Genomic DNA, 18,268 nt, shown 5'->3' on the forward strand with positions numbered 1-18,268 from the left:
ACTCAATGGAAAATTTGATATAAATGATAGAGAATATAAAGAATTACATTAAAGACTAATTGTAAGGCACTCATTAAGGTCAAACTGTTTACTTATCATACATGTGCAAATGTTATGAGTATTCTTAAAACTATCATCATTACTAAGGCAGTTTGAAAAAAAAAGGTTGGGGCTGAGTTATATATGATGGGGTGATCCTAAAAAACATTGGGTAGGAAAAGGTAAAAGGCAGCAATTATATTATAAACATGGGGCATGAAAGGGAGAACTAATATAGAGTAAACAGTGGGGGGGGGGTGGATGGCTGGTAATGTTGGAACCTTCCTCTCATCTGGGTTGAAGGGGAAACAATGTGTACATCTGGAAGGGTGTAGAAGTCTTCTGAACATGAAGAGAGGTGAGAAACCTGGGGGACAGGGTGGGGGAGGGACTTTTAGAGGGGTCTGTAGATGGGATTTGGGAGGGTAGCAGGAGAAGACAGGACAGGGGCTTTTGGAGGGGTGTGTGGATTGGGATTGGAAGGGTTGGGGGAGAGGGAGGGTAATGGCAGGGGGAGAAGATAAGGTAACAGGAATAGGGTAAAAAGAGAGAATGAGAAAGAAAATATTGAGTAAAAATAAGACAGAGAGAAATTCACAAATAGTAATCATAACTTTGAATATGAATGGGAATTTTATAGCAGTTCTCTCTCTGTGCTGGCAAAGAACTGGAAACTACAGGGATCCCTGTCAATTGCGGAATGGCTATAAAAGCTGTGGTGTATGGTTGTGATGAAATGCTACTGTGCTATAAGAAATGATGAGCTCAATGATCTTAGAAAGGCATGGTATGACTTGCAAGAAATGGTGAAGAGAGAAATAAGTAGAACCAAGAGAACACTGTACACAGTAACAGCAGTACTGTTTTAAGAACAACTTTGAGTGAATGAGTCATTTTGACAATTATAACCGCACAAATTAAAAATAAAGGACACATGAAGAAAGACATTATCTGCATCCAGAGAAAGAGCTGATAAACAGAAGTATGTATAAATCAATTTTACATATATACATATACCTATTTGTGTGTAATGGAGAAATCTCTAGGCTGGGCAGTGGGAAGGGAGAACAAAAAAGGAAGAAGGAAAAAAAGAAATTTACATTCTAAGTTTATTAGGTATTTAAAAGGAATAGCAAGTTGTACATAACAGATTTGCAGTTTCATGTACAATTTTTTATTATATTATGTTACGGAAATGTTTGTTTTATTCCATAAATTAAAAATAAAATATTTTTAAATGCCCAGAGTGGGGAGATGGAACAGCAAAGAGGCCAGTGTCACTAAATCTGAGAGAACGTGGAGGGCAGTAAGGAGTAAGAACAGGCCAGGTGATATTCAAGCCAAAGAGGAGTCTACATGTGATCCTGGAGGCCATAGGGAGTCACTAGAATGCTCAAAGGTTATGTTTGAAGAGGGCAAACTCCCTTGGGTCTTACACAGATAAAAAGCACTGAATATGGAAGACTATCCTTCATCTGAGGACCTTCCTAGCTAAGCAGGAAGTCCCGTTCCCCAGAATATAGATTACTAAATGATGAATAGAAATTATTCAGTCCATCCTTCTGAAGAGGCAGTTGTATTAATGAACTAGCAGAGAATTAGAAAGTGGCCAGTTTCTATCAGTGGATTCGGTGCCCACCCCTACACCACCACAAATTCCTATAAATGTGAAGCCATTTCTGCAGGGGATTTTTGTTTTAGCTACCCATGCAATTGCCTGAAAGTCTACATATGTGAATTATACAGGTATATAAAGAATCGCCTTCATTAATTTATCAAAGGTATAAAAAGCTTTCCTCCACTTCCCATACTTCAACATCATGTAGAGGTTACCCTAGATCCTCCAAGGCAGTGGTAGTGAAACCCAAGGCATGCTGGGAGGCTCTATCTAATTTGTAAGAGGCAACCTAACCAGTGTGGATAGGTTCACTGTGAGAAGGTTGCCCAGCAGGTGATGAATTTTGCTGGTCAGATCAATTCATGAAATGATTCACTTTCTCCTTTGGTGGAGGCAGCACCTACGCTAACAAAATCACACATCCTTTAAGTACTGAAGCATAAACGGCCAAAGAGGTCAGACAAAAATTTTACCTGCGTTTTTTTTCTTTCTTCTCCAAAACAAGACAATGAACTGAATGTATCCAAATTAAAAACTTCAAAGTTTGGAACCCAGGGGTTTTCACTAGCTCAGCTCTTTCACTAATCAGCCATGTGACTCTCTTGAGTAAGTAACTCTCCCTCTCTTGACCTCAATTTCCTCTTATGTAAAATTTGAGAAGGGGATTTCCAAGATCTCTTTGCCTCTAACACTACAGGAATCCTATATGAAGTATCTAATTAATATTAGCTTAATGAAGAGAATTTACCCATATTTTTAAAGACTTTTTTTCCTGAATAAATGAAACTATTATTTCCAGAAAGTTTTCAGTGTCAGAACCTCTTTAAACTCTGAAAATTTAGTTTGTACACTTAAGAGAAAATCTGTAATTTTCAGAATTACAAATCTGAATTTACAAATTTATTTCTATTTAGGAAAATAGGAACAGAGACTTAAAGCTAGAAGGAAACTCAGAAGTCATGTGGTCCAACTGAATAATTTTTTAGATGAGGAATCTGAGGAACTGAGAGATAAAAATGACTTGCCCAAGGTCACATAGGTAGTAAGTGGAAGAGCTGAGATTTGAACCCAAAGCCTCTGACTTCAAGTCCATTGATCTTTCCATTGCATCATGTTGCCCTTTTAAGGAAATACTGTAGATTTTTTCTGAATTTCATGCATTCATTCAAGAACTGTAAGGGACACAAAGACGCATAAAACCCACAACATGCTTGAAAGAATTTGTAGCCTGAGAGCAGAGAGAAGATGTGAACACAAGTAACCAGAATATGAGGCAACCTACAAATGGGATAAACAAAATGTTAGATTATCCTAAGAGGGGGGAGATCCTTTCAGTGGAATCATGGGACCAAAGGCCTAAAAGGTCAAACAGATCGAGTCTGCTCCACTTACTTAACTAATGAGTATAATGAAGGATTATCTTGATTTCTATGAAAAATTGGCATGACAAGCCAGAGTCTGGCAGAAATAAAGTACATATCAACTGTAGGAAGAAAAGTTAGTTTGCATTACCCAAAAAGGGTTGTGTATCGTCCTATCACACCTACATAATCTGATCTATCATAGTTTTAAGGTTTAAAAACTATAGAAAGATTTCACAAGGACCCATTATTTATTAATCAATCAATCAATAAACATTTATTAAGTACCTGCTATATGCTTACTACCTACTATGAGAGCATTCCAGGCATAGGGGACAGTCCAGAGACAAGGCCTGGAGGTAAGAGATGAAGTGTCTTGGTCAGTGTCATTGGTTCTACCTGGAATGCTGCGTACAAGATTTTGTATTTGATCCAGAGAGGTATGGAGTTTGCTGAATAGAAGTGTGCATGACATGGTCAGACCTGCACTTTTAAGAAAATCACTTTACTCACTGAATGGAGTGGGGAGACCTGAGGTAGGCTGACCCACCAGGCAGGCTACTGCAATAATCCAGGTGTAAGGGCCCACACCAGAGTGATGGCAGCATCAGAGGAAAAAGGAGGAAGGTGGTCCCTTCAACAATGATAGGGAAGGGAGGAGAGGGGGAGGTTTTAGGAGAAAGATCACGAGTCCTGCTTTAGACATGCTGAGTTTCAGGTGTCCACTGGACGTCCAGTTTGAGATGCCTGAGACAGCTGGAGATGGAAGGCTGGAGGTCAGCAGAAAGGCTAGGGCAGGACAGCTAGATTTGGGAATCATCAACATAGAACAATTAAATCCAAGGTAGATGATGACATCACCAAATCAAGTAATGCAGAAGAAGAAAAGAGGGCCCAGGACAGACGCCCAACGGACACTTCCTGTTAGAGAGCGGGAGCTGGATGAGGCTCATGCAAAGGAAACTGAGAAGGAGCAGTCAGAGAGGTAGGAGGAGAACCAGGAAAGGCATGTCCCAAAAACCAAGAGAGACAAGAGGATCAACAGTGTCAAAGGCTGCAGAGAGGTCAAGGCGAAGGAGGATGGAGTGAAGGCCACTGGATCTGGCAACTAAGAGATCACTGGTAAACGTGGAGAGAGCAGTTTGGGTGGAAGGCAAGGGGTTAAGAAGAGAGTGAGAAGAGAAAAAGCGGAGGGACTTACTGCAGATGGCCTTTTCAAGAAGTTTAGCCAAAAAGGGCAAAAGAGATAAAGGATGATAAGTTAGATAAAAATACTGGAAGAGTTACTTACTCTAACAAAACATTTAATAGTCATCAAGTTATCTAGTTTTCATATAGGCAATTATAATTTAAATATGATATATAAAAATAAATTTAAAGTTTATTCCACATATTAAACTATATTTACATTAAGGATGCACTGTTTATTTAATAAAGAAAATTATCTCCCAATTACTAGAAACTCATTTCTATAATACTTACCTCTCCATGGTTGAAAAAGAAGCACAATACTGTAACTAGGCCTCCCAGTCGACTCCCACTGTGAAAAGATGAGTATATGTCAATGTAATTCAAGTACAACATGAATTCGGATCAAATTTTATTATAACAAAATCTTGATATAACAAAAAAAGATTTCCTCACCTACTTAAAGCAGAATTTAATAAAGCACAACTTGAATTCAACAACAAAAAAATTTGTGGAATTCACAACAGAAATTGACCTGCAATTCATTTCCCAAAGAATATTATTTCAGCTTCTTTTGTAAAAACAACAAAAAAGTAATTTTCCATACTGACAAATACTCAATGCTAAAAAGAAATCAAACAAATAAACAATATACCAACAAGAAACACTTGTAGTCCTTTCAATACAAACACAATATCACTGATTACTTTTTTTTTGCTTTTTTTTTTTTTTTTTTTTGGTGAGGCGATTGGGGTTAAGTGACTTGCCCAGGGTCACACAGCTAGTAAGGGTTAAGTGTCTGAGGCTGGATTTGAACTCAGGTCCTCCTGAATCCAAGGCCAGAGCTCTATTCACTGTGCCACCTAGCTGCCCCCTCATTATTTACTTTTAAAGAAAAACCGAGTCCTTTACCTTTCCCAGCTTTTATGAAATTATGGGAGGAAAAATAAAACCACAGGGCTAAGAAACTGCAAAGCAGGGATCTTATCTCTGGCCGTCCCATTATGTAGCACTCTCAGTGAACACAAAGAAGTATTCCACCTTCTTAAGTCTCACCCTGAGGAGTAAATCTTCTCATTTACAACATCCGGCTTCCTTCTAGGCCTAGTATGAAATGTGAAGGATGAGGAAAGGTAATCCTCTTTCACTCCCAGCTGGGTGGAATAACTGGATAGCCTCTGGCCCAGGATATCACAGTTACTCAGTACCACCCAACCTATGGGGGTCCCAATGGTGAAACACATGGTGAGCTTTTGACTGACAAGAAAAACCACCTTTAAAGTGGTCCTCTGATCCATGTACCCTAAGGTGGTCTTCTCTCTATCAGCAAGAATCCTCTCCTGCCACTGAACACAGACTTGACTTTTACAAATGATGATGGGCTAGGGAGGGGGACTGTATAGCCTTTTAGGGAGTTACATGCAGCATTCTGAGCCTTTTTACTCAGCTCAAAGAAATTCTTGTTATGATTAAAATGATTTTGAAATATATTTTCTGTTACACTTGACACTTACTAAAGTGAGTCTCCATTTCTGAAAAAGGCAACGTCTATAAAACTGCTCCACAACATGAGCACCAACTGTCAGAAAAAATATATTTCTTGACTTAGAATTTTTTTTAAAGTTTCAAGGTTTAAACATACTAACTATCTACCCTCAGAGAAGCTGGCTTTTATTTACTGCATTTACTCATGTGACCTTAGTTAAAACGCATGCTCATTCATTCATATGGTTTCAACTATAATGTTGATGCTAATTCCAAATCTAATTCTACAAAGTATAAACCTAGAAAATCACTAAAACTCCTTCCACATTTGTTACTCTAGGACGTGATAAGAAGGAGCTATCTTTTGACCTATTTTGCATCGTCAGCACTAAGCACAGTACCTGGTGCCTAGTCGACACGTCATAAATGCACACTGATGAACAAAAAACCTACAAAGGAATGACAAACACCTGGGCTCATATGCCATCACTATGGCATCTGCATGAATCTTCGAAAGTCTGGAGCAGTCAGTGCTAACGTCATTTCCCCAACATTTGTTAAACACCCATTGTGACGAGGCATTGACTATCCACTGAGCAGTAAAAAGCTCTACTTCTTCACTGGGCAGCCAGCCTGACTGTGAGAAGGCAGATGATCTCCAGAACCAAAAGATGACCAGAACCTTCAAAGGCTTCTTTGTTCACAAAACAGCACGTGCATGGCCCAGCCGATTAAAAAAATGTGAAGAGACCCAGGAGGTGAGGACAACTGCAGCTCCTGAGGATGATGCTCCTTTCCCACCTTTATAAGCCACAAATTATCTTTGACTACTTTCTTTGCTCATGTGAATGCATAAAACATCTTTGTGCAAAACTTACTATTCTGGAGAGAGAATTCTAAATTTCAGCCTGCTTGTCTCTCTCTCTTTCTCTCACCCATGCACAAGGAAAGGTTGGTTCTTAAACCTAATTCTTTGTCACTGGATTGGTTCTTAATGCTGGATTGGGCACAAAAAGTCCAAAACAAACCAACCCCTGTCTTCAAAGAACTTAAAGGACATTGGTGTGGGGAACAGGCATGTATCTACACCAAGAGGGCATAAGACAGGTGACGAAATCATGAGAGCTAAAGAAGGAACAGGAATACTGGATGTGAGAAAAAATCTCACCAGCTGGTGGCATCCAGAAAGGGTGAACAGAATAGGCAGGAGCCAAGCTGACAACCTGAAGGACAAGGAAGGTTGTGAAAGGGGGAGGTAAAGGTGGAGTGTATCCCATGTGGGGGACGGCCTGAGTGAATGCAGGAAAAGAGGAGATGGCGTACCAACTGGGGAGAATGGCTAGTATCCCAATTTGGTAGGAAAATGGAGTTCATGAAGAGGAGTAAAATGAAGGAGAGCTGATAAGGTAAGCTAAAAGGAGATGGTGGGGGCCTTAAATGCCAGGTTAAGGAATTTGCTGCTTCTTTTTTTTTTTTTAAATTTCAGAGGCAACATGAAACAATGGGAGGAGGAATATTATCAAGTCAAAGGTAATTCAAACCAAAAGCTCACATTTCTACCTTCTGTCAGGAGATTTATGTAGGATTGCTCTACACAAAGAAGCAATATACTTTCAGACAATCTGCTTGACAAAGAAAAGAACCGATGATTTTTGCTTCTTCATCTGTAAAATGAGGGGGTTAGATTAAATGGCCTCTAAGGTCCCTTTGCCTCCACATCTATGGACCTATGACCCTACGTAATTGCCAAAACTAGAAGCACTTTAAATGTCCAACAATAAGGGAGTGGTTAAATCAAGTGGAGTCCATTACTGTAATGGAATACTTAAATGCAATTAAGATGGACATGATGCAAGGAAATATGAAAAGATCTTTATGAAATAATTTGGAATAAAATTAACCACAGAATAGAGGAATGGAGTACACAGTAAGTAATATCACATAAGAATGAATGGACAGGATAAAAAGATCCAGATGAAGTCTTAGAAAGACTGAGAAAATATTACACTGCTTTATATGCTTTAATTAATTTTATTAAACTAGATTAAAATAGTTATTAAACAAGTGTAATTTTGTGTACATGTTAAATTTCTAATAAAACAATTAATTTAAAAATAATCAGTAGATCAAATAAAGTTCTTCAGTTGTCATCTTTCAAAGAACATCTATGACTTCAGCTACAGTGAGGCCACTAAGGCAGTGTTTTGTTCTATCAAATAATTTGTTTTTTTAACAGAAAAGAAATAAAGTCAGTGGCACTCTGATTTCTTTGCATCTTTGAGTCTACTGCAATTATAAAAATGAGATTTACTGTATCTGTCTTTTGCAAAAGCCCACCTGTTTTCTTCTCCCTTCAACATATCTACACATTATTCTCATAAATATTTTAGAGATAGTAAAGTTGCCCAGTGGTCAGAAGTTAGTGATTTTCTCTTGTTTGCCTTTTTCGGTAATAGTAAGGCCCATGACATTTTCCAAGGAACTGATATCCCCACCCTCTTTGCCATACCATGAGAACAAATTGCTCAAAGCTCGTAAGATTGTACAAACTCTTATACAAGCAACTGATAAAAATGACGAGAAGACGGCCAAGCATAGGCCTCCCCCCATGAGACACCTCCCACGATGACAATTGAGCCCCTCATGATTACTCTTTGAATCCAACCAGTTCTGCATCGATCTCCTTGTGTTACCATCTAATCCATCACTTTTTCCACAAACAAAGTAGGAGATGCTTTTTCAAAAGCCTTTCAAACACTTGATACGACCTATCATGCACTCCAAGGCTTTCTCTTCTCCAGGCTAAATATCCCTAGTTCCTTCACCCAATTGTCATGTGATACGGCCTCAAGGCCTCCCACTCTCTCTGCTGCCTTGATTCGTGGACATGTTGTACTGCCCAGTGAAACAGCAGCTCCCTGCAGGTGGAGGCCATCCTCTGTTGTGGTATCCCCCACACCTAACACAGTGTTGTGTATTATAACATGCAGGGAACTGAACTGATTTTTTTTTTTTCTGGAAGAAAACATTTAGAAAAAATGCCCAAAGGGGTATCACTACCTCCAAGGCCACATATGGCCACAAAGGGTCAGTTTTCAAAATTAACAAGAAATGTACTTATAAAGGTAGTCAATCAAATGAGTTTCCAAGTAACCTGTGGCACTATATACAATATGTAACTTTTCATTTTAAATTGTAATGAAGATGTCAGTATCAAAATAATCCTAAGAAAAAATTTTGGATTAGGAAAACAACTTTAGAGTGGCATAATATAATTTTTAAAATACACTCGAAAAAAACCCTACAGTCTAACAAACACATACCTTGTAATAATAATAATAATTAGCATCAGCAAATACAAAGCACTTCACTCTGCATTAAAGTAAATCAGTCTAATTTGTTGGGAGTTAGATAGAGGTTCCAATTGGATTTGCTAGAAGTATTAGTTGCTGCCTTAGATCAGTATGGATCAGGAGTCAGTAAATTAGGGCCTACAAGCCAAAAGATGCCTGTTTTTATACAGCCCATGAGTTGAAAATGGTTTTTGCCTTTTTCAATGTGCTTTACTTTTAAAAATAAAATTACATTTTAAAGTAAATATACTTTATTTTTAAAAAAGTAAAAAGCATACTATAGATGATAAAAACTAGTAGATGCTGGTTGTCCTGCATTTCCAAATCCAAATATCTAAGAAAACAGGAAAATATAGTGTTTGTTGTCCCTGGCTGGGAATCCAGGTGAAAATATCAAGAAATGGAACCTGAGCATAAGGGCCAGCTTGGAAATAAATGAAGAGGCAAATATGTCAGGATTGGTTGGAAGATGGCAATTTGTTTAAGTAGGCTGTTGGCCCAGGGGCATAGAAGGCTGAGCACACATGCTTTCCAAAGGGTGACACAAGTTTTGTTTTTTGGTTTTTTTAATTGCCTTCCTCTCCCACAGGGTGAATAGACACCAGGAAGGAAGGGAGGAAATAAGAAAGAAATAAGAAGAATCAGGAATAAGACGACAAATAGGGCAACAAATATAGTTGTCACTAAAAAGAATCTTTAAAACAGCAAAATCTCATTTCAATACAATGGCAAAAAGAGCAGAGATCATTAACCTAGTTCTTAAAGTCTGGGGTTAGGTTTTCTTCCCCCTCCAATAGACTTTAAGTACCTTGAAGACAAGAACAAATATCATTTCTCTCCTAGCCCCAGGACCTAATGCAGAATGTAGTACATAGAACTGTCAGTAAAAAGATGTGCTTAGCTTTAGAAATAATGACATAACTATAAAAATCAAAGAAACAGAATGAGTCCTTAGAAGCATCCATCCTCTCAACCCACAAATGATACTAATGTTCCTGAAATTGGGAGATCCTTAAAATTCTTTTTAATATTATTCATAACCACTCACATAATTTTATTTAAAAATATATACAAAACACCCATCATGGGCAAATACTGTGATACATGCTATGAACATTGTCTTGCAAATATCCACTGACCTTACCTTCACCATACTGTCGCTATCTTGGGAATTGTTCCTATGTTAATACATCATCTCTCTTTTCTTCATATTCCAGATAGCAGATTGAAAGAGTCATAGTCACTGTTTTTCCCGAGCTTATCACTCACAACCATACAACTGCTAGACTGCTTCTCTGGATGAAAATAAGGTGGTAAAACAGTGAATTTTATCTTCATCTGGTTAAGGAACCCAGACCTACCTCCACAGAGCTCATCCAACCCTTTATCTTACTATAAGCACATAAGAAATGAGGAAAAGTGAAGTGTAAGATGGGTATGAGTGACTACTCATTATACTTCCATTTTGGCCTCTCTTTGCCAACAAATTTGTAGGGAAATGGGTAATCCAAAAAAAGATATCAGAAAAAGTAAACACACTAGAGAGTTGAGACATCTTGCTATCACATCCTATGACACCAGCACAGAAAGCAAAATTTCATACAGCATACTGTATAAGCTTAATTCAATGTTGTTAAAAGCAGTCATTCATTTCTCCACTTGATGACCCTCATGAGAAACTCCACTCATTCAAAAAGCTTTTACTCCAGTCGTAATTAGATGGTACCCTTGAGCTGGTCTCTGCTTGAAGAGCAGTAACAGTCTGGCAACTCCATGACCTATGCTGCTAAAGTGGACTGCCTCTCTAAAGCTGGAACTTGCAAGTCTGAATAACAAAAATCAGTCAGTCAAGAATATTTAAAGATTTACTACGCACTCAGTAATTAACCAGTCTTTGCTCATTTTGAGAACTCAGAAATAAATACATCTAATAAAAGTTAACTTTCCAATGAATTCAATCAGCAATTATTAAATGCCTACTACATGCAAATAACTGTCCTAGGATGGGGATACAAGACAAAAATCAAACAGCCCCTGATCTCAAAGAGTTCACTTTCAGAAGAAACTACACGTGCACATGTGAAAAAGACAGAAAATATGCATATTAAGTACATACAACATAATTTCAAAGGAAAGAGCAGACACTAGTAAGTTGGGGACTCAAGAAAGGCCTCACAAAGAAGACAGAGCTGAAGCTGTGCTCTGAGCAAAGCTCTGGGGAATCACCAGAGGCAGAGGCCAGAAGGGAGGGCATCCCAGGCATTGGAGACAGCTTGTACAAAAGCAAAGAAACAGAGGCTGGAATGTGGGCAGTGAGGGGAGACAGCAGACTGGCGTGGCTGGACCACAGAGTACATAAAAGGGCAACAATGGGCAATGAGGCTAGAGCCAGGCTGTGACCCAACAGAGGTAATAGAAGCCAGTGGAGCTTTTCAAACAGGGAAGGGACAGGGTCAGATTGGGGCTTGAGGAAAACTCAGTCACCTGGTAGTTAGGTGGAAGATGGCCTGGAGAGGGAAGAGAGAGGCAGGGACATCAATCAGGAGGTCACTGCAATGGTCCAGATGAGAGGTGAGGCTGCGAGAATGGAGAGAGGAGACTGATACAAGATATACAAGAGTTGAATTGACAAGACTTGGAAACAGATGGGACGAGGTAGTGAGAGGACAAGGATGACACTGAGAACAGGAACCGGGTGTCTGAGACGACAGAAATGTGAAAGTTAGAGAGGGGGGAGGGCTTGGGAAAAAGAGGACGGCTTTAATTTTGAACATGATGAGCCTGAGATGCCTTAGGACATTTGATCTGAAATTTCCAGTAAGTAGCTAGTGATGTGGGAAGAGAGCTCAAGACTTCAGTCTTGAGTAGGGAGTAGTCCTGGATACGTCAGTCATCGACACAGAGATAAATAAACCCACGGGAACTGAAGAAATCACCAAAAGAGAGAGTCTAAAGAGAGAAAAAGAGACTCAGGATAGAGCCTTGGGCCACACTCACAGCAGAGGGTGGGCCATAGCTAACAGTCTAGCAAATGACACTGAGGTGGACTGATCAAACAAGCAGAAAACTAAGTGAGTAATGTCCAAAAAGCCTAGACAGTATCCAGGAAGAGAGGGTGGTCAGCAACGTTAGATGCTGAAGAGAAGTCAAGAAGAATGAGGATGGAGAAAATGCCCTAGGATGTGGCAATGACATGATCAGTGCCAACTTTAGAAAGAGCCGTTTTAGTTGCATAATGTAATTGGAAACCATATTAGAAGGGGTTTGAGAATTAGTGAGAAGAAAACAAGCAAGAAATCTAGGCAAAAAGTGTTCATGAAGGACTAAAGTAGAATGATGGCCATGTGAATAGAGAGAAGGGAAAGGGGAAGGGAAAGGGAAAGGGAAGGAAATAAGCATTTATTCAGCACCTACCATATGCCAAGTACTGTGCTAAGTGCTTTAGAGAGACCTCATTTGATCCTCACAACAACTCTGTGAGGTAGGTGCTATTATGGTCCCCATTTCTCAGATGAGGAAATTGAGGCAAAAAGAACTAAGTGACTTGCCCAGAGTCACACAGCTAGTTAAGTGTCTGAGGCCAGAATGGAACTCAGGTCTTCCTAACTCCAGGCCTGGCACTCTGTCCATTGCACCATCCAGCTGCCTCTAGTGGGGCTTAATAGCAGGGATACTGGGATGCAGACATGACAAGACTTGGTAACTAATTGCATATGGAGCAGGACAGTGAGGAAGAATGAAGAGTCACTCACCAACCTGGGTGACTAGAGACAGAAACAGGAAGTAAAGAAGAGGGGTGAGTTCCCAGGAAAGATGAGTTGTTTTGGACATTAAGTATGAGACACCTATAAGACATTCAGATGATCAAAGACTCAGAGGGGGCAGGACCCTCAGAGACCATCTGTGGAGTCCAACACTATTTTATAGATAGGTATACTAAGGCCCAGGGAAGCGAAGTGACTTGCCCCGAGTCACATGGAGAGTAAACGCCAGAGCCGTGCTTTAGATCAGTACCCACTGATTCCAGAGTCAGCAGTCTTCCCATTGGAAGGGACCCTGAGAGGCTGTCTAGCTCACACCCTTATCCGACAGCCAGGGTGAGGGGGTGTATTAACAGGCCAAGACCAAACAGGGAATGCCCCTCAGTGGTCACATCTGAACCCAGTTCCTCTGACTCCAGAGACAGCACCTGCATAAACTAGATCACTCTGAGATCACAAACAGAGAGAAAAGAAGAGGGCCCCGAGCAGATCTCTGGGGTTTTGTAAAAAACGTACAAAGGAGCACAGCGATGTATGGCACCAACTAAAGATTAACAGGCCTTATCCAGAAGGACTCCATGAGGCTAAACGCTCTCTGAGAACTCCAGAGTGTTTCCAAAACAAGAGATTTCATTCACAAGGTTGGCTCTGCATCCCATCTCGCAGAGGCCCGCCCTGAGGCATCTCTGAAGATAAGGCTATGACAGGGCTAGGAAAACCAGGCCTTTGGCCTCAGAGTTTCCACTCTCTTAGTTGTCACCCTTCTTCCCAGGGAGCCTCCAAAGGGCCACCACACCCTCGGTCCGCACAGAGGGCCTCCACCAGGACCTTAGACATGACCGACACCTTTGGCCTCTTGTTTTACAGACAGGGAAATAAGCCCTGGAAGTTGTTCAACAACTTGACCAAGGTCACAGGAAGTGGTAGCAAAGCCAATGCTCAAGCCCAAGGCCCTCGGATTATAAACCCAACGTTCTTTTACTACATCACCATTTTCCAGCTCGGGATCTTCAAGCCGAGAGAGCTTTGGTTTCTAGCCCCAGACGCTTTGGAAATTAAGCCTTTTCATAATGTGTCTTTAAGGCACTGTCCCCTAAAATTGTCCATTCTCCTGTCTTTAGAACTTAAAATTTCTTATAAAAACAACTGTCACCAGAGTCATAATTAGTAAAATATTATTTTAGAAAAATGAACAAAATTACTTGGGGTGAGGAGCTGGAAAGTCTTGAATAGGCCCAGTTTGAATCCTCGCTAATTCTCTGCTACTTGCGCAACCCTAAGCCAGTCCCTCAATCTCAATGAGCGTCACTTTTCTCCTTTGCAAGATGAAATCGATCTCTAAGAGCCTTGCCAGCTGTAAATCTAGGCTTCAGTAATACGTCACCCTCTTTCCATAAAAGAAAGGAAAGGTTTAAAGACTGGTCCCATAGCCCACTTCAGTGGTTCTCGTCACACCCCTCACCCTCCACCACACTCTCCCCCCAACTCTGGTTTTCATGACAGAATCACAAAGTTGTATTACTGAAAAAAATTATTCTGGATCACAAAGGTCATAAGCAGTCTACCTACATCAACAATTTCTAGCATTTGTTTCTCAAAATTCAGATGGTACTATTTATAGAAAGACGCAACACAATTTTACATATTATTCCCTTCATTCTTAACATAGATCCTAAGAACATTCCAGCCTCATCCCACTCTCTTAAGATTAGAAGGGTGACTAAGCTAATGAACATGGGGGGAGGGGAAACGTTGAGGAAGTAGCAATTTAAGGCACTTCCAAAAATATTTTTTCACATTCAACAAAAATAAATACAACTAAACCAATTTTGAAGGAAAATACAGATGTAGAAGAATCTCCCTAACCCACTCAACATAAGAATGGCATTAGATTTTTTACTTGCGATTTTCAAATGAAAGCTCTTCTTCTAAAGATCAGAAAACCATGAAATGCAATTATGATGCCGATAAGTAGCATTTAAAGCTCTTTCTGGACACTCTCTTCTCACTGGGTTGGCGTGTTTTTTTTTTTTTTCCACACCACTGAATTGTTACCTTTCTTTTCCAGCCTGTCTGACCATTAGACACGTGGACCCAGTGAACCTTACATGTTCCATCACATGTAAAATAAAGGGGCTTGGATAACCTCTGATAACCTCTAATGGCCCAGCCAGTTCTAGAGGCAGGATCTCACCATCCTCCCCCTAGATCCACCTCAACCCTTCGCTTCCCTATTTCTGTGAGGGAGAAATCCCGCCAGTGGACAGTTCATGACCTTGGAGGCCTCTTCATTGGCCCACTCTACTTCATGCCCACATCGACTCGGATGCCAAACCTGGAGACTTTACCTCCACGACAACTATGGTAACTGTCCCCTTTTGGCAGTCCCGAACACCCATCAGAATTTGGGCCCTGCCTGCCTCTCCCTCAGCCACCCCTCCTCCCATACCTGCCACATCAATGCTCCTACTCAGATATGACCACACTTCCCCCAAAATGCAAACTCCTTCGCTGGGCATTTAAACCCCTTCACCATCTGGTTACAGTCCATCTTAGTTGGCTAATTACAACGATCAGTACTTCCCATTCCAGCCAAACTGGTCTTGTGGTCCCCACAACCCACCGTAGGTTGTGACAACCCACCTCCTCCTAGGTCTGAAATGCTCTCCCTCTTCCTATCTCCAGCTCCCTTGAAGCCTTAGGTCAAGTGCCACCTCTAAGCAGCCGTTCCTGATCGGCCCCAGGCAGTGCACCCCTCCTCCAAATCACTCTGGATTTATTTCTATCAATCTTGTGATCACTGATCAGTAAACACGTGACCACATTAGAATGTAAGCGCCTTAAGCACAGGGTCTGCCTATCTCACTTTCATAGTTGTATCCCCAATGCCTTGAGTACACAGTAAGTGTTTAATAAATGTCTGTTTGTTGATTGATTGTGTCTCCATTCTCCAAGCAGTTGTCAAAGGAATTAGCCTACAAGGCAGGTGATGTCACTTCCTAACCAAGAGGCTTTCAGGGGCTCCCTGCCTCTTGTATCACAGATACCTTTGGCTATCTGGTGAAGTCTCCAGACTCTTCCTCAGAATGTTTTTAAATGTATGAAATAAAACACATAGGATTACAAAGGAAACCAATTACACTTAAATACAGTTGTCCAAATATTTTTAAAACCAAGTTCCTAGACCTTTGAGCAGGCAGGCCCATAGGCCTAACTGCAAGGCAGGTTAAGAACCCATGCTACAGGATCCTTGGCACTGACCAGCCTTTGCCATCGGGCTCCAGGCAACCACAGAGCCCAGATTCATCACACATTAGTCTATTTACCACACTTTCCACTCCAGCCAAACTGATCTGTTTGCTGCTCTACAAAGCTGTCATTCATCTCCCACCTTCTTCCTTCCTCATCCCACCCTAACTTGTGCTTCTTGGAATCCTCAGCTTGCTTCATGGTTCAGCTCAGGTGCTGCCCTCCCATGATGCATTTCCTGACTTCTGATCCCTCTCCCCAATTTGTTAGTGCTCTCTCTCTCCTCAAATAGTCTGTATTGAGCTGGGGACATGCTACAACCCCCCCAAAAAATGCACGATCCTGAAGAGCAGAGACTGATTTTGGTTTTTATCTTTAAATCTCCAATAACTAGCAAAGCTCCTTGCATACAGGAGTCAATTAATAAATTTCTTGTTGAAATAATAAGTTTCTTGCTGAACTAAATTGAGTTTTAGAAAAGGTGTCCATCATAAAGGCAAACAAGCAAATAATAACAACCTTGATGGAAACCATTTTACTTTTTGAGATTTTTATGGCAATGTTTATAAAGTAATGAGTCATCAGTGCTAAAACTATTCTTTTCCCATGTACTTCACCTCAAGAACTACAATGCATGTATGTCTGATATCTTAAAAAGACATAAATCCCGATGGATCAATAAGCTAGACCAACTGCCTGGGATTACTTAAATTGATTAGAGACCCACAGTAGTCTAGCTGTAGCTTCAATTTTTTTTAATGTGTGAATTCTCAGCACGGAAAATATATTGATGTTTACACTAAGAGTAAAATCATTTAAGTGGGACCTAATTTTTTGATTCTTTAGCCTATAGTTTTTGTAAATAAGACTAGAAAAACAACTGAGCTGATTAAATAGGTTATTGTTCTCTAATGACTACAACCCACCACACTTTTTTCATTAAATTTATTTTGCAAAACTTATCATAAGCCCACTGAAAGCTCACCAGACTCAAAGCCCTTACCTTAAGTATGTGCCATAGATGAAAAACAAAGCCATCATCAGTCCATTTAATAGAAAAATCACTGCAACGTAAAAGCAAGCAGGGTCGCCCAGTCCTTTAAAAGACAAACAAAATGTCTCACTAGAGTTTAAAAATCTACAAGAGGTTTTTCTGTTCTAAAATATTTACAAATTTCTTAATATTTGCTTATTTAAAAGACTTCTTCAAAGCTACTAAAGAGTCACACCCCTGCTCTTTTTCTATACAAATGACTGCAGGACAAGAATTAGAAGCACAGCATTACCCTCCAAAGAAACTTGCCTTCACAGCTTTCTATAGGACTAAGCCCTTCTCCTCGGGTAACGGTCCAGCATATTTTGGTCTGAATGCCAAACAGGTCCATTATCCAGGTATACATGCGATACCAGCTGGCTAAGACTACCTAAAAAGAAACAAAATTGGAGACAGATGAGGACAGGCCTTTGTCGATGATGGTCACAACTGCCACAAAGGGTTCAGTGACACTCATCCACTTTTTCTTCCAGTTTTCCCTCCATTTTTCTCCCTCCACTCTCTCAGTCTTGAAGATTCTCCTTGATGCAACATGCATCTTTCTGGGCCAGAATTCTCACTCCCACACTTCAGTTCTATTTTCTCAAGAATGTCTTAGCATCATAAAATCAAAGACCACAGATTTAGGTGTGGAAGGGTCATGTAATCCAATCCTATCATTTACTGATGGGGAAACGCAGCAAGGTCCCATGATTTGCACAAGACTGTATAGATATTAAGGGGCATACCTGATCCTGGTTCCTCTAATTACAAAGTCACTGCTTTTTCCATTGTACCCTAAACACACAGGCACTTTATACATGGAGACTGAAAAGGTTCTCAAGCTTTTATATTATAAAATCCTGCCTGAACTAAACCACAGGCTCAAAAACCAGGAACCACATCTTTTTTGTCTTCCTAACACATATCTGATAGCACCCAATCAATCAATCTACCAACTGGGCAGCTAAGTGGCACCTGTGGATGAAGTGCCAGGCCTGGAGTCAGGAATCTGACCTCAGACACTTCCTAGCTGTGTGACCCTGGGCAAGTCATTTAACCTTGGTTGCCTCAGTTTCCTCATCTGTAAAGTGAGCTGGAGAAGAAAATGGCAAACCACTCCAGTATCTTTGCCAAGAAAACCCTAAATGGGGTCACAAAGGGTCAGATATGATTGAAAA

At 40.4% G+C, this 18,268-nt stretch overlaps 1 protein-coding gene across 1 annotated transcript in view; it reads right to left on the bottom strand.

The window, feature by feature from the left end:
• The window catches only part of DPY19L1 (dpy-19 like C-mannosyltransferase 1), a 116,495-nt gene that overhangs the window by 62,088 nt on the left and 36,139 nt on the right, over nucleotides 1-18,268 (bottom strand). The window contains exons 5-7 of the mRNA XM_027863955.1: nucleotides 17,358-17,478; nucleotides 17,058-17,151; nucleotides 4,501-4,558 (exon numbers count right to left, since the gene is read on the bottom strand). Of these exons, the coding sequence (XP_027719756.1) occupies nucleotides 4,501-4,558; nucleotides 17,058-17,151; nucleotides 17,358-17,478 (273 nt within the window). The remainder of the gene's footprint in view (nucleotides 1-4,500; nucleotides 4,559-17,057; nucleotides 17,152-17,357; nucleotides 17,479-18,268) is intronic.

This window comes from Vombatus ursinus, unplaced genomic scaffold (genome assembly GCF_900497805.2).
Source record: "Vombatus ursinus unplaced genomic scaffold, bare-nosed wombat genome assembly UNPS02014773.1, whole genome shotgun sequence".
NCBI classification, from domain to species: Eukaryota; Metazoa; Chordata; class Mammalia; order Diprotodontia; family Vombatidae; genus Vombatus; species Vombatus ursinus.